The sequence below is a fragment of the Lutjanus erythropterus genome, chromosome 20 (genome assembly GCF_056507025.1).
Source record: "Lutjanus erythropterus isolate fLutEry1 chromosome 20, fLutEry1.hap2, whole genome shotgun sequence".
Classification (NCBI taxonomy): domain Eukaryota; kingdom Metazoa; phylum Chordata; class Actinopteri; order Lutjaniformes; family Lutjanidae; genus Lutjanus; species Lutjanus erythropterus.
The window spans coordinates 9,575,084-9,592,108 of record NC_139336.1 but is presented as its reverse complement, the minus strand read 5'-3'; the positions used below and the strand labels follow the sequence as shown (position 1 = coordinate 9,592,108).

Here is a 17,025-nt window from a genome sequence, read left to right as displayed (position 1 = left end):
GAGAAAAGCAGCAAATGTTTTGCACTTATATATATATATATATATATATATATATATATATATATATATATATATATATATATATATAACAGATAGGCTAATGAATTAATAATAAATTGAATTTCTGTTGATACTGTTTAATCAACAGATTGTTTTGACATTTGGACATTACTCTAATTGATTTATAACAGGCTACCAAATGAATCTTAAACAAACAACAAACCACTGCCTGCTTCAGCTTATCTGTAGAAACTGCTCAGTTTACTTGCCCCAGGTGTAAAATATAATTTGCAGGGAGGGAACTATTAACAAGACTAATTGGATATTTTGAATGTCATCGTTTTTACACCAAAAGGTTTTGTGTGGCCATGAAAGCTGCCTGCTATAGAAAAAAAAGTCAGCCTTAATGAGACATGTTGGATGGAAGTCCACTTGGAAAAGTGACTTTTTAGAGGAGCTTCAGCCAATCCATTCTGGTCTGGTGCCTACGGCTCCTCTCAGCCTCAGACTGCTGCCTGATAGTTCAGTGACTTTGAGCCCTGTGAGTCTCCAGTAATCTTACAGCTGTTAGACAGTGTTTGTGTGTTGCCTAGTGCTTTAATTAGCCATCACTTGTTAGTATACACACACAAGAATAACATATGCACTGCTTGAAAATGGAAAGTGAAAACTGAAAATCTATGGTACTTAAGAAATGTCAGGGCAAAAGTGGAATCTGCACACTGCTTTATACTCCCATTAAAACTTTAACTATCTATTGCTGCAGTGTTTTGATCTGACACGTTCATGCCTGATGAAGATCCATGGAAGATAGAAAAAGACTGCAGCAATACATAATTAAACTAATGAAACAGTGTACAGATTTTATTTTTGCCTTGATAACTGCTTTTTCTCCAGATACTGCTCTCGTTATCTTCCTTAGACACTGGCAGTGGCTTAATTCCCTTGTCTTAAAAAGATAAAAAAAAAAAAAAAAAACAACTTAATGATTTCTTACCCTAAAGATGATAAAAGCACAATGGAAACTATTTGATATTAAAGGGATAGTTCAGACTATTTGATGTGGGGTTGTTTAAGGTACTTATCGAGGAGCAGCAAAGAGGCTAAGTAATGATCTGCTGTGGACAGGGTCAGCAACAAAAGGTAATTTAGCCACTTAATAAAGGTCAACCTAGAAAGATTAGTATGAGTTTAAGTGTATGCTATATTTAGAATATTTTCACTGCTAAACTTTGATACCACAGCTTTTTTTTTTTTTTTTTTATGGGATCCGCCGGCAAATATTGCTCTCTTCAAACCAACCAAAGTGTGTGGGTGAAATCAGCAGTCTTACCTTGTGGAACACAGGAGCCGCTGGTTTACTGCTGCCTTGATCTGTTTGTTTCTGTTGTTGTGTGACTAAAAAATGAATCTGAACTACCTTTTTAAAACACCAAGTCACACAACGTTGGCGAATGTGATATTTCTGCAAAAGAAATGCTGATATTTAAAGCTGGAGTTTGTAGAATACCAACTCAAAATGTGTTTTGCTTTAGTACTCTGACTGTTATTTAGTGTTAAATTAGTAAGAAAACATGCTAATTCCGTAGCTTCTGTTCTTGCTTAACCATTTCATGTTAATTAAAGCTCAAATTAATGCTGAATGTGTTAGTCTCCGTTTATGAGTCGTAAGAAATCATTAATAATCTCTTAGAAGGAGTAGATCTTTATATGTTAAAAGAGTCTGGCAGGAAAATGGCAGATAGTCACGAAACTGAAATTTCAGCGGGTTTTTGCTTTCAGGATTATGGGATTAACTTCACACTTACAGTTATAAACAACTGATCATCTTACAGCGGAGGCCTCGTCTTCGCTTGATATTGTCAAATTACAGTGTTGCGCTTGTCTTGAGCTCCTGCAACGTTCCTGCAGCCTGCCTGAGCTTCCTCGAGTCTGGGGAGAAGCGAAACCACTTGCTTCACCTTTGGCCCGTATATTTATTCAAATTTCAACCAACATATTCAATATGCCATCTATGGCAACTAACTATTCGTACAGCAGCACTAATTTTTAGATGCACAATTTCTCCTTTAAGTTCACTTTAAACTTTTAACAGTTAATATATTGTTCAATTGCAGGTCCAGCCATGATTTTGTGCTTCTGTTTTTCTAGGTGTATCTGTTAATGCACCATTTAGGCACCTGTCTTAGTACTGGTATGAGAGGTGAAAAAAATGACACCCATTTAAGATAATAAGTACCTCATAAAACTCCACTTCAAATAATCTAAACTATCTCTTTAAAGGATTATCTTTATGTTTAAGAATTAGACATTTAAGAGGTCTGACTGGGGTGAATTGTGACTTTTATTTGCCTTATTTTAATCTTAGTGATCAACTTATAAAGGATCATTTTCCTTTATAAGACAGCGTGGATGTTCTTCCATCACACCGTCTGGCTCATGCAGCAGTGAACTGCATGAAGCAGATACTTTGCTTCTGTAATAGTTGCACACAGTAAATCAGCCCTATCACAGAAAGTCTTCAACCTTGACACCCACAGCGCTTAACATCCAGACCCAGCCTGTCAGAAAGTGACAGCTAAAACTCTTCACCGGGCCCAAGTATCACACATATCAGGAGCTTGACTGACGCTGGATTTCCTGTGGACCCGCACACACATACATACACACACAAACACGCACATACACAAGTTATTGGTTTCAAAATTTGTGCAGAGAGGCGGAGAGCTGCGTTGATCGATATGAGTGCTGATGTCAAGAGATCAGCACAAACCGAGACGTTAAAGCTGGCCACTGTGAGGAGGCAAGCCTGTTGAAAAGGCTGAGGAGTTGACATCACACTTGATGAGTGTGTGTGTGTGTGTGTGTGTGTGTGTGTGTGTGTGTGTGTGTGTGTGTGTGTGTGTGTGTGTGTGGTATGCTGATAATCAGTGAAGGTCAGAAGGGAACCCATTCAGGAGTGTGAAAAGCAATATTTATATTTAATCAAAACACAGCACTTGATGCAAATCATTATTCAATCCCAATGTGCATTAGAGTGGATTTAATTATTTCTGCTTTACATTCTGTAACTGTCTCATTTTACCTTGAGAAATTATGTATGTTTGTTATTCATTAGTTATTTGAACTTTGTGTTCTTATCTTTATCATCTTTATCATCTGGCCTTAGAAAACATTAGAGCTGCAATGACTGATTGATCATTAAACTAATCACCAACTATTTTGATGATTGATTAATTAGTTTGAGTAATTTGGTAAGAAAAAAAAAGTCAAAACTCTCTGAATTTACCTTCTTAAATTTTGGTGTCTTTACTCCTTTATGACAGTAAACCCAATATCTTTGGGTTGTGGACAAAACAGAGTATTTAAGGACATCATCTGAAGCTTTAGGAAACACTGATCAACTATTTTCTGATATTTGATAGACCAAACAACTGTCTATTAATCTAGAAAATAATCAAGTATGATGTGATGATAATCCTCAGTTGCAGCTCTACAAATCCGCCATGAATCAGAATAAAAGCACCATCTGCATAAAATTTTGGAACCAGAAAACATACATTTGGCATAAAATCTGCACAGACTATACATCTAAATATTCCTCCTGAACCTTGTTCATAACAAAGATGTTACTGCCGCTGGTGCTTCTTTTTTTCTGTTTCCCAGATGTCCAGGTGACCTGGAAGAACATTAACCTGTGTTTAGTCTAGATTTCTATGTCTCTCTCTCTCCTGTCTATATTTTTTATCCACGTACCTTCTAGGTCTGCATACTTTACACAAAGATGCCTTCCTCATGAGAGAAACTGAAAGCAATGGTCATTTGTTTAAAGGCCCTCAAGACCTAATTTCTAAATCAGCTTCTTCTTATGAGTTATGGGCTGCTTCACAAACTCATATTTTTTTTCTGCCAAAATTAGAGCAGCAGAGGTTATTTTACATCAGAGATTTCTGTATTTGTGTTTTCATCTAAGCCCCATCTCTTGTTTGAAGTGGGCGGGGCTCTGCTGGTAAAAGGTGATGTCATGGACTTCCATGCAGCCATAAGGATTCAGCGATATTTGATGATGGTTGTGGGGTCGCTTGCTTATTTTGCCTGGTCACTGTTAATCATATCTAATCAAACCACACCCACACAGTTCTCATAAAGCAGGTCAGCTACATTTTTGAGAATCAAACTAAATAAATAATGACTATGGATGTTGTTTTCTAAACTTTAACTTTGACTGCTGGTTATAAGGTTGTTCTGATACTGATATCAGTATTACAGCTTCATAAATTTTAATATTTCCTGGTTTATTTTCTCCTCTATTACTGTAAAATAAATATCTTTGGGTTGTGGACAAAACAAGACTTTTGAGGACATGATCTCAGGCTTTGGGAAACACTGATTGACATTTTCCCCATTTTCTCACATTTTATTGATGGAACAACTAATTGATCAATTGAGAAAGAGATTAATCACTGGTGAAAATAATCCTTAGCTGCGGCCCTAGTGAATATGGGATGTCGTTCTTAACAACAAGAGTTTTCTTTATGAGTCAGAATGACAACAATGATATAACATGACCTCTCCAACTTTCTTTACGACATAAGTAGCTTGTTTTATCCTTGACACGCTCTGCAGTACAAAACAATATTTAATGAACTATGTGAGCATGTATGAGGTGAGATACATTAGAAATATTGCTAAAACAATATTGGTCCAGTGTAATCATCACCAGATGAGAGCGCAGGTGGGTTTGCCTGCTGGGCATTTCTGCCTGATGCACCTCCAACAGTGCCATTGTGCCGGCTGCAGATCATCCACTGGGAGCCACCAGTTTTGTTTTGTTTTTTTTTATTTCTAGTGCTATTATAAGTAGTTGTTACTGCATCTGTCTTTGGGTGTAGATTTGTGTCATGCCATGATGCTCTGATCCATCCAGACATTTCCCGAGGCAAAGCTTTGCTGAGCTGTTGTTATCATGTTTAACTGTGAATGATTGGCACAGCTGTTCCAGTGCTACGAGTCCAGTCGGTGTGAGCGGCAGACAGCAAGGGTGTAACGATTCACTCATGCATCCGATGCATCGGGCTTTAATGTGTAAGATGTGAGTGCATCGGTTCAGACAGCCTGTATTGATAAAAAGCTGAACATGATGAAAAAAATCGATGCAGCACTCGCGTATCGATACATCTCATTAGGACACACCTATGTTTTATTTTTGGCATCAGGGAGCTGCCGCTGTAACTTTCCTCCGTTTTCTCTCCTTCTCCTTCTGCCTGCACCGCTCTCACTGGACGCCCGCTGCTGCGCTCACACAAAACAAGCGCTCCCCCCCTCCCTCTCCTGTGTCTCCTCTTCATTTCATCAAAACAGCGACAGAAGTGACACTGCACCGCGTCTCACCACCACATTTTCATAACTCGCAAGTGTGGAATAAGTTTTGGTTTTGTAAGAAAGATAAGAAACGCTGCTGCAAATCATTTACGGAAAACGTGTCAGACAGCAGAGTGCAGAGCCACGAGTTTGACCCACACAGACGTCATGTCACTGTGAGAGCAGGTAACACCGAGCATCACTGTTCCTCCACACTAATCAGTTCATATGAAACAGAGCAGCAGATCATCTTACTGCAAAAATACTAATATTTTAAACAGTTTTAAAGTTTGTTCACACATTCGCATGTAGGCTACAGTATCTCATTTACACAAGACTCATAATAAGATGTTAACACCACTGTAATGTCTCCTTCTCTCTGTCTCTACTGTTACTATATTTAGTAAAACTATCAGGATTTCTTTTTGCAACTAATAGCAGTCTACAAATGTAGCGTTAGTTGAATCAAAATGTAAGACTGACACATTGCATTGTCTTGTATTGCCTCATATTAAATCGTATCATCGCAGGGCTGAAGCATATCGAACCGAATCGTTGGCCATTTAAAAATGTCTAAGATGTATTGTATCGTTGAACATGTATTGAGACACCCCCTGATCCATAGTCACCTGCGCCCAGCCCTATGTTGTGCTGCTGCACATATGCAAGCCAAAGTAGAAGATGGACATGAAGACAGTTTGTGTACCATGGATGTGTGACCTACTGTCTTGCGCTTCACATTTATTATTCAAATTTGAACTGAGGATGCAAAATATTTAACTGAGGGTGCGATGCATGCTTTCACAACCTTATAGAACCAGATGTGGACCCGGCTATTCCCCAATTTTTGTATTTTCTTTTTATCCGGAGCCATATAACAATGACATCAATCATACATAGGGCTGCAACTAACAATTATTTTGTCATTTTCTCGATTAATCAATTATTTGTTTGGTCTATAAAATGTCAAAAAATGGTGATCTAGCCCAAGGTGACAGCCTCGAATGTTATGTTTGGTCCACAAACCAAAGATATTCCGTTTACTATCTAAGAGGACAAAAGAATTTTTTTTCTTAAAAAAAGATTCAGTATTCAATAATCACCACACCTGCTGATCTATATGCACCTGCACCCAGCCCTACATTGCACTGCAGTACATATATAAGGTGTACACGGACAGCTGTGACACCACAGATGTATGATCTACCACCTTGAACTCAGCATTTATCATTCAAATTTCAACTGAGGTTGCAAAATCTAAAACGGAGGATACCATGCATGGTATTACACCCTCATACAACTGGGTCTGGATCCTGCTACTTCCCAGCAGCGTCCCATATGCCAATTTTTTTTGTTATCTGAGCCAAGCCACACAATAATGATCTAATATTTACAGCTTCAACTAACATTTTTTTTTTTCAGAATTGTCTCTATTCATCGATCAGTTGTTTGGTCCACGCAAGGTAAGATCAGCAAATGACTTGTTTTGTCCACAACCCAAAGATTTTCAGTTGACTGTGTAGAGGACAAAAGACACCTGAAAATAAGAAGAAATTGCATCAGAACATCTCTAAATTGGTTATTTAGTCAGACAAATTAAAAAAATAATCAAATTAAACCAAGTATTCAGGGGCTAATCACTTCAAATGACCCATTTTTGCAGGTTTTGACAGGAGGCTTCTTGTGACTGTGCAAATAAAAACTGTTGTCATTGAGTTGTAAAGGCAGAAATAGTGTCACGTTGTTATAATGCAACTGTGACACCAGGAACCACAGTTAACACCTCGTCTCTTTCCAATTGTCAGTGTTGGTCTCTTTGAACCATTACCTAGACCTTTCTTAACCTGTTTAGTTGTCAAAACTTAACCTAAACCGTAACAACAGTGGAGAAAGAACAGAAAACACTCATATTTTTTTTGGAAGGCACCGACAAATAATATTTTTTACTATTTAGGCTGGAGGACTTGCATGAAAATAAATCCAAAACATGAAAAAGCCAAAATAATCAACTCTGTAAAACCATGACAACCAAATGTAGGCTGTATTTGCGTCAGTGGCATTCAAAATACACAACACATTATCATGTGGCTCCTGTTGCAGAGTCCTTTTTTGTGCAAAATCAACTCCCTGTGCTGACTGCCAGACTTTGTTCTCAGTTTTGCGTCTCTGCCCATATTTCACTGCTTGAGTTCAATGTGCAGGACACATTGTTTGTGGAAGTCTTTCACAGTTATTTCAGAGTCTCAAGGAAAATACAAAATGAAAGCAAAAAAGAAATTTGGAAGAAGTGTTGCCACTCAGGGTAGTCCAGGACTCAAAACTAAAATGTATGACCTCAAGGTACAGTGGAAGATTTCTGTGTGATGTGCCAAGTTGTGGCGGTTTGATGGCATGTGTGGGTTGTGGTGAAGTGAATATCACTAAACTGCCGCAAAAAGTGCCTGATGGGGACGTTCAGTCAGGCTCAGGATGAGGAAACATGCGTCACGCTGACAGAATAATCCTTATTGATGGCTTCAGCTATTTCAAAAGGAGCTACAGCTGCAGCCATTTAGATGTTGGTTCATTTTTATTTCTTCTTTTTAAAACAGTGCAGGATTTTGTGTATCATAGGGCTGGGCAATATGGCTTATAAAAGATATATCTGTATTTTTTGGCTATGTTGGGCAATATTTATTTGGCAAATAAACTGAAACAACGAAATAGTCATTTTTTACACATAAAAACCAAAATATTTAACATTTTGTATGGCCTCCTTTGGCCTTGATAACAGCTTGTATTCTTGCTGGCATTGTTTTTATGTCTCTTTTGTTATTAAGCTCCAAATAGTTTCTAGCGTTTCCCACAGACTGAGCGATCAATCTTTGAACCTATTAAATCCTAGGATTTAAATCTGGACTTTGACTTGGCCATCGGTCCATCAGTTCCAGTACTCCAGTACTCCTTTTTCTTTGTCAAAAAGTCTCTGCACAGCTGTGAACTGCAAATATCACAATATTTTTGACCAAATACCCCATGAACATTGTTGAGATGACTAATGGTGCTTTCACAAAATATTAACACAATGAGATTTTTGATAAATAATAATTTGTTGCGTCAATATAATAACTCTGTGGGTAAAAGCAAATAACAGAACAGCAGTTCAGTCTAAAAAGGTTGAGAAACAGTGTGTCCTGCACATTGAACTCAAGCAGTGAAATATGGGCAGAGACGCAAAACTGAGAACAAAGTCTGGCAGTCAGCACAGGGAGTTGATTTTGCACAAAAAAGGACTCTGCAACAGGAGCCACATGATAATGTGTTGTGTATTTTGAATGCCACTGACGCAAATACAGCCTACATTTGGTTGTCATGGTTTTACAGAGTTGATTATTTTGGCTTTTTCATGTTTTGGATTTATTTTCATGCAAGTCCTCCAGCCTAAATAGTAAAAAATATTATTTGTCGGTGCCTTCCAAAAAAAATATGAGTGTTTTCTTTTTTGGCCCAGTGCACACCTACCCATTACCTGGGACTCACCAGCAAATAAAGTGTAGGCTTTGTGTCTTCCCTGAATAATAATGCTGACAATTATTTTCATTTTATCATTAAATAAGCATGTCATTAAATGCCTAATAACAGATTTGATTTAACTGGACAGATGGAATATCATTATCATTAGTTCCCCCGGGAATAAAAAAAAAAGCCCTGTGAAATTCTATTTATGAGTTTAAAACTAATGCACTGCTTAGAAATTTGACATTCAAACTTTAATTTTGTCTTATTATTGATAATGAACAGCAGCCAATCAGAAATGCCAAACGAGAAGCAAAACAAGAACACCTGCCAAGGATAAAAGTCTGAGGAAACTGAAAAAAAGCAGGATATGTAGGCTATTCTATATATTATAGGCTTATTTATTTTAACTTTTGAAATTAGCTAAATGGCATTGAATGTTAGCATGAGCCCTGCACTCTGTGGTTCTCTGCCAGTTTCTTTACTGTGGGTTGTAGAGAAGTTAGTTTTAGTCGTGGTGCGTCCCAGCGATTGCGGTTCTTGGACTGCTTGTGAAGGACCTGGCTAAAATCCCTGCACAACAAGATTTTTTTTTGTTGGGAAAGCAAGAAGAAGAAGCTTGGTCTCGATTCAAAGATTTGTGACAAGATGAAACTGTTTTAGAATGCCGCAGAGTGAAGTTGCAGTGACGTAAACTCCCCCGTCCCAGCTGAAATAGAACTGTCTGATGGTGTTCATATGACTCAATTTGTCAGGTGGCGGGTATTTGGTTTTAGAGTAATGTTACAGTATGCAAACCTCAACATCACCCTTTCAGAAATATTACCCGTCATCTCTGATCGCCCCCTAGAGGGGTAAAAACAAAATATTTGATTTAACTGACTGTCCAGGCTGCCTTTAATTTAAGTTGACTGAATTTGAAAAGGCAAGTTAAGGTAATTTTGTAATGATTCGGAACAAACAATCTTTTCTCGTCAAATACATTTGATATTATTTCAGCCGTACTTGAGAAAACATGTTTAATAAGAATAAGGTATGATGTTAAATCAACAACTCTTCAGTCATAATGATGAACATTACAAACCAATTTGTTTTTATTATGTATGTTTTCTTCAAACTATGAATAGGAAGGGTTTCAGGGGAGTTTTAACTCTCAAACAATGCATGCTGGGAAGTCCACCACTATGCTGATCTTGTTTCTTGAGAAACTTAATTTAAAGAGTTGATTTAACTCTGTACAGTACATGCATTCAACTATTCATGTTACGGACTGTGAAAGGAAGTCTATGCCAATCTCATTTCTTTAGAAAGATTATTTAATGAGTTGATTTAACTCTGTACAGCACATTAATTCATTCACCTCAGTCTCAACTTACTTCAAGGTAGAAGAGCTCATCTTCATAACTTCTCAAGTCTTCTGAACATACAAGTTAGAAATTTGAAGTTTAATTAAATTGAATGAGTAGACCTTGCATATTTATGTTTAATTACATATTATATTTCATTAGACAATTCCACTTAATTCATCTGATTTTTTCAAAGTGTAATCTCGTGCCTTTACTGCCCAGTTCTTGTAGATAAACTGCAATTTACAGCAGAATTTTGTTTTACTGCTCTAAGGATACAGGGACCTTGTCTTTTTGTTAAAATAACATATTTGATCTAATTAAAACTTGGCAGTTTGACTATGATAATGAATTTACAGAGCTGAGAAAGTCGACTCACATCTACTGTCCAAGACTGCACAATGGTCTTACATCTGCCGGGAAAGTTGGTGGTTTTGTGCCAATGGCAAACCTGTGAATACCACTGAATCTTCTAATTATCTCCACTATTATAAGCTTGAAGAAGAAGAATGAAAAAAAAAAAAAAACAGGTCCACAGGTTACTTCTCTCGAATAAAACCAGCTTAGGTTTTTCCAGAAATGTTCTCCGCGGACCAATTACTGTCTCTGTCTGCTCTAGGAAACTGATAGATTATTGAATAAATTGAAGGTTATTTGAGCATAATTGCCTTGTTGCTCTTGCCTAAGCAGTTCTACTACAGCAGTCAAGTGTGTTGAGTCAGACCGCAGACCGTCGGGCCCCTGTGTTGTTCACAATCACTCCTGCATTACTTTCCCCTGCTCTTACTTTCTGTCAGCTGAAAATGTAGCTTCTTTGTGCCGTGTGCACAGTTTTGTTGTTGTGGGAGGCAGGCCTGAATATAAATTTCACAGCTTAGGCCACAAATAGGCGATTTCAGTGTCTCGGTGTTGGGCTTGTTAGTCCAAAGTATCTCCTCTCTTACCTGTTATTCATTTTATATAACAATATTACTTTACTTGATGCTAGTTTTTAAACAACTAGTCAGTTTAATTGAATTGCAAAGCAGCAGAAAATACGTTAGCAACAATTCTGATGATCATTTGAGTCATTTATGGAGCAAAAAGACCAAATATTCTCCAGTTTCTGCCTGTCAAATGTGAGGATTTGCTGCTTTTCTGTTTCATAGAATTATAAACCGAGTTGAAATGCATTATAATGAAGTACTGTAGTGCTGGAGACATTAACTGAATGGCAAATCTTTGTTGTCCAGATTGAAGAAAACATGTTTGTTTGGTACAGAACCCAACAAATGACACGTCATCATGATTTTAACTGTTTTGTTCAGTGAAAATGAAAATTCTGATGTAAAAATTATCATTCCCATTAACTGTGAATGACAATGCAATGCCAATATATGTCAAAATAATCGCAATATGAGGGTTTATTTCCGATATCGTGCAGCCAACAATTTTGATGAACACTTAAGTCATTCATCAAGCAAAGGGCCAAACTTTCTCTAGTTCCTGCTTCTCAGATATGACCCAATTGAAATCTTTGGTGTTAACAATTTTTACTTGTGGAGCAACTTCATTTCTTCTTTGTCAGCTGATTATTTTGGTACAAGTGCCATGTCAACTCTGCGACAATCTCACGATGTAATCAATTGGTCGTGTTTGTAAAACCCAAACCAGATGTAACATAACCACAGCCAGCCTCCTCCCACACGGCAATGCAGCGAGATGACACAAGTTCTTAGCAAATATTAGCAAATATGAAGTTCAATTATCTGTATATTGTTAAATCCGCTTACACACAGAAAAATCACTGGGGGAGCCCTACAGTAAAAAGTACAGTACAGAGAGGCAGCAAGGAGGCAAAGGCTCAGTTATAAACCAATAGGTGCATTAAAATAACAGCCTCACCTTTCAGTTATAGTCAAGTTAAGACTAGGGTTACTACATTATATAATATATATCACTTTATTATACGCTAAAATAACATACAGCAAATTCTCAAATAGCGCAAACATGATTTTAAAGAATATGATACATTGTTCTAGATTAGGGTTGGGCAACAATCAAAAGTCATAATATTTTTTGACCAAATGCCTCAATACTGTAATAATATTGTAGGGATGACTATCAGTGCTTTCACAAAATATTAACACAGTGAGATTTTTGCTGAAGAATCATCAATAGTGTGAATTCAGTGACTATATGGGTAAAGGAACAGCTGGGGCAATCAGGTAAGTTCAGAAAATTAAATATCTTTACTGTAATGGAGCTTTTAAATCAAGGAAAAGATTGATACACCATATAACAATATAACAATATCCAAAATCTAAGGTGATGTCTAGTCTCATATCACCATATTGTTGTTATATCAGTGTACCAGCCCCAGTTAAGATTGTACATACAGCACATTCAAATTGAGCACGTGCAAGACAAAAGAACAAAAACTGATGCTTCATTTAAAATTATACACACAAAATGAACAAATGATGACAATTTATTGAACGCCAACGACAAAGTGCAAAAGTATGTTTGCCTTCTCCCACTTCCTACACCATGTTTCTCATGTGCTGCAGGATCAGAGCTGCAGCTAATAATCAACTAATCAGTTAAGGACTATTAAACTAATCGTCAACCACTATTTTTTTTTTTAATCAGTTCACTGGGTTAAGTGATTTTTTTTTTAAAGAAGAAAGAGTAGGAATTATCTTATTTCAGCTTCTTCAGTGTGAACATTTTCTGGGTTTTTTTTTTTTTTTTTTGCTCTTTTGTGACAGAAAACTGAATATACTTTGGTTGTAGACAAAACAAGACATGTGAAGGTGTCATCGGCTTTGGGAAACATTTTTACTCTATTTTCTAACACATAGACCAAACAAATTATCCAACTGAGAATATAGTCGACAGATTAATCGTGTAGTGCTGTACAGGATAGCAAAAATAATTTCTACAACAATTTATTTTGGCAATTGTAACTCAGTTGCTAGCTGGAGGCAATATTTTCTTTCCTGTTTAATCAGTCCTTGTATGAAGATGGGATGCATGAGAGCTTCTGTCACAAGTGTTGATATCCTCACGAATGCAAACCACTTTATTTTGGCCTATAGTAATTGTGATGACATAATTAAAAACTGTAATAATAGTATGTGCTCATTAGCTGCACTAAGCTGCTCATTACTTGGGAAAATGCCTCAATTGTGCACAGATGTGTGGGCTGTGTGCATCCCTGCAGCCTCTGTCAGACTTTCACTCAATTTGGGGAATAAAAATATAAATAAAAAAAAAATAATTGGAAGAACACAGGGGCATAAATCCAACAAGTGACGGCTCTCCCTGCACCTACCAAACATGCCTCCGTCTGAACAATAGTATTTCACTGCACAACAAAAGTTGCACTGAAAGAAAAGGACTTGAAACATCTATTGAACCAGCTGCAGACTGCCTGAAAGTCAACATCATTTCATCGCAGATTCAGTGACAATCCCGAACACCCACAGCTCCTTTGAGCAACCCCCCAAAATGTATGCAAAAAAAAAACACGACTGGAGCTGCAAAAATCTCCATGAAGCACTAAAAGACGAAAGAGAAGTGTGGGTTTATGAGGCTGAGCCATGAATTTTAGCTTTTTTTAAGGAGCACCCACAGCAGTCAGTAAAATGGAGGAGGTGATAGGCAGTGTGGGATGAGATTGTAGGTGCCCAGAGCTGTCAGAGAGAAGAGGGGAGGTAGGAAAGAAAGAAAAGAGGACGGAGTCAAAACATGTCAGAGATTTTTGATGGGAAAGACCGAGGGGGAGCTGGGAGAGACTGAGGGAGGGGGTGGGGTGTGTGTGGGGGGGGGGCAGAGAAAGGAGATCTCACCCCAAATTTCGAGCATTGAAAGTCTGAGATTGAGACACACATTTTTGACCAGATTTAGGGGACAAACTTGACGTTCCGACTTCATCTGGCAGATAATGAGCTATTACTGAGCTCCAACTCATTGTGCAATGCATTGCATGGATTTTAGACTCCATCACTTCCACACCATAAAGGTGTGAGCATTATTGTCTCTCCTCCCCTTCATATGCAGAAACAGCAACGCTCCAGCCTGCAGAATTTGTTTTCTTTAAAAAAAAATGGAGAATAAAGAAGGAAACCCTCGTTTAGCTGCAGAACGTATCAGAAAATATTCGTTTAAAAAAAGGACAAAGTAGTGCTCTGAAACACTGAGGTGTCAGTGTGCTGCGCAGGAATAAGCCGCGAAAGGCTGTTTGGGGAAAAAAAAAAATCTGGACATCCTCACACTCACAGATGCGCCAGAGGAGCTAAAATCAAGCAATGGTGTTCTGGTAAGGACCACAAGTGCGCTCAACTAACAATAGTGCTGATTTTCAGACTCTTCATCAAAATGAGTCTTCCACTCACTTACCCATGATGTCTCATCGGTCCGTTCCCTCCGTCCTCCGTGGCGCAATCCGCCGCACAGATCACGACTTCCTCCCGTGCTTTTTTCCTTCCCGGTACCTGGAGAGCCCCGGAGCTCCGCGCGCCTCTCAGGCGAGGGGTGACTCACCTGCCTTCATTGTAGAAACTGTCTCTGGATTATAAAAAGCTCGTAAAGTTTGCGCCCATGCTCCCTGGCGCAGCGCAACTTTCCAGAGCTGTCACAAATAAGCGTTCCATCAATCCCCAAGTTGGAAATCAAAAACCGCCTGGCTCTACGGGGCTTCTTCACCCGATGGAAACATAGTCTTGGAGCAGGTGAGCGCAACAAAAAGCTTTAAAAAAAAAAAAGTTAAAAAGCGCTGGATTGTTCCGGTGCAGTCAGAGAGGCAGGTGTCCTCTGCGCAAACATCCAGCGGAGCGGCGGAGAGACGCCAGGCAGCCAGCGATCATCACAGGCAGGCAGCAGGCACGGGCACTGTCAGGGGCTCCTGTGCGGTGCATCGGCGAGCAGGTTCGCGTGTGCGCGCCCGGCTGCGTGGGGGAACGTGTTCGAGGCGCGCGCACGTGGGAAAAAGAAAAGGATGGGAGAGGGGGAGAGAGAGAGAGAGAGAAAGCGTTCAATGCAGTGTTCAACAGCTGCGGGCTAATTTAGTCAAATGTTACATTTGATTTTTTTGTTGTTGTTGTTGTTTTTAATTTCTTGTTGCTCTGATTTTCCCATCTTCATCTTCATCAACACAAGCAAACCGACGCAGGATCTGTCCCCCTCTTCACCATCATGCCTCCCCCTCTATAAGTCCATTATGCAGGTGTTGTGGAGGATAAGCTTAGGGCTGTATGTGGTCATCATTATAGCATGAGTGGGTAGCCTGCCTGCCTGATCCCACCTCCTGTTGCATAATTATTGTGATGGGGAAGCTAAATGTAAGAGTTTTGTTAGATGGGCTTTCCAAGACATGATTTTATTTATAGCAGCGGCTAAATTTTCATATCAAGGATAACTTAAGTGAGACAAATTAAGATTTTGTCCCAGGGTCCCCGTTCAGCGGTGGATCCAGAGAAAAATTCCTGGGCTGGCAAGAGGGTGGCATCAAGACTTTAAGGGGTGGTAAACAGAAGCAGGTTTAATATCAGAAAACACCTCAAAAACATTACGTTGTTGTGGCACGTTAGTAAGGCATTGAATAGAAATGTATAAAGGTAAAAACCAAAGGAAAAAAAATGTTTTAAATCTTCAAATATTTTTTCAGATACATGTCTTTTTTTCCATTGAAACTAAGCCCATCATTTAGCCTAAAATGTGGCCAGGGCAGATCATTAATTTCTGTGTTTAACCAGATGATAATGGATGAAATTCAGGACAGGAAAGTTGGAGATGGGAGTCATAAATTTTCTCTGGCTGCTAATTAAAACAAATCAAATAACATCAACAATCCGTCATTTATGATCGCCTATTCAATGAAATAAACAAGTGTCAACACCTTAATAATACATGAGACATATTGTAGAAAATAAAGATAGAAATAGAACTGTTAAAAACTGTGGTGGAAAGGAATATTTTACAGGTGGTGACTAAAAAGATTTTTGTGTTTAAAGGTTTTATTACAGTGAGTATGCAGTCTTTCCTCTGTAATTTGTTTAAATGTAGTTTTGGCATTTTTATGCCTTCATTCAGATTGGATAGCTGATGATATGACAGAAAATGGGGAGGGACGGTGGGAGGGGATGACAAGCAGCAAAGGCTGTTGCAGAGGACTCAGGCTCAGCTGAGCCACCAGGTTGCCCTTTTGTCTGTAATTTTAAATAATTCTAGTTTGTGATCTTAGTTATGCTTAAATTCAAGGTTCTGATATTAAAAATCATTTTCATAATTATTTACTCATTACCTCTAAATCATCTTAACTTCATTTAGGTTAGTTATAGATAATATTGCTTGTGCAAAAATGAATACAGCATTTCTAATATTGAAATGGAGCAATGTACAGTATATTAAAATGAGTGTTCAACCCAAATCAAAAGTATGTATTTTTCCCCGGTCCCATAGCACTATTTATCCATTTAATTTCTCAGTGTGAGCTGCAGTGTTTTGGAGATTTCTGCCTTCTCTCCAGTAGATTTTGAGAAGGCACACAACTCTACAGCCAGTATCTTCAAAACTGTAGGCAACTCATATCAGAACGGTTTAGATGGAAAAATTACATGACATGCCACGGGAAAAATATGTATAAAACTGTATGAATATAGATATGTTATTATACCCTTAAGGCTAAATTACAGTGATTGTACATGCGGCAGAAGTGGCAATTTCCTTGCAGTGGTGGTGTTCTGCTGCTAAGTGGATACAGAGGAAACACTGATGTATGAAACCCATTATCATAGTCTTACATTCTATCACTGTGTCACTTATGGATGAAATAATATTG

The 17,025-nt window shown here is 38.3% G+C and overlaps 1 protein-coding gene across 2 annotated transcripts in view; it reads right to left on the bottom strand.

Annotated features, from left to right (window-relative positions):
- Positions 1-15,061, bottom strand: part of LOC146308178 (leucine-rich repeat transmembrane neuronal protein 4-like) — a 72,341-nt gene extending 57,280 nt beyond the window's left edge. For both annotated transcript variants that reach the window (XR_014772662.1, XM_084746501.1), the window contains exon 1: positions 14,586-15,061. Coding sequence is in view for 1 of the 2 variants with exons in the window: in XM_084746501.1 (XP_084602627.1) it covers positions 14,586-14,589 (4 nt within the window). In the remaining variant the exon portion in view is untranslated. The remainder of the gene's footprint in view (positions 1-14,585) is intronic.
- Positions 15,062-17,025: the final 1,964 nt, after the last annotated feature.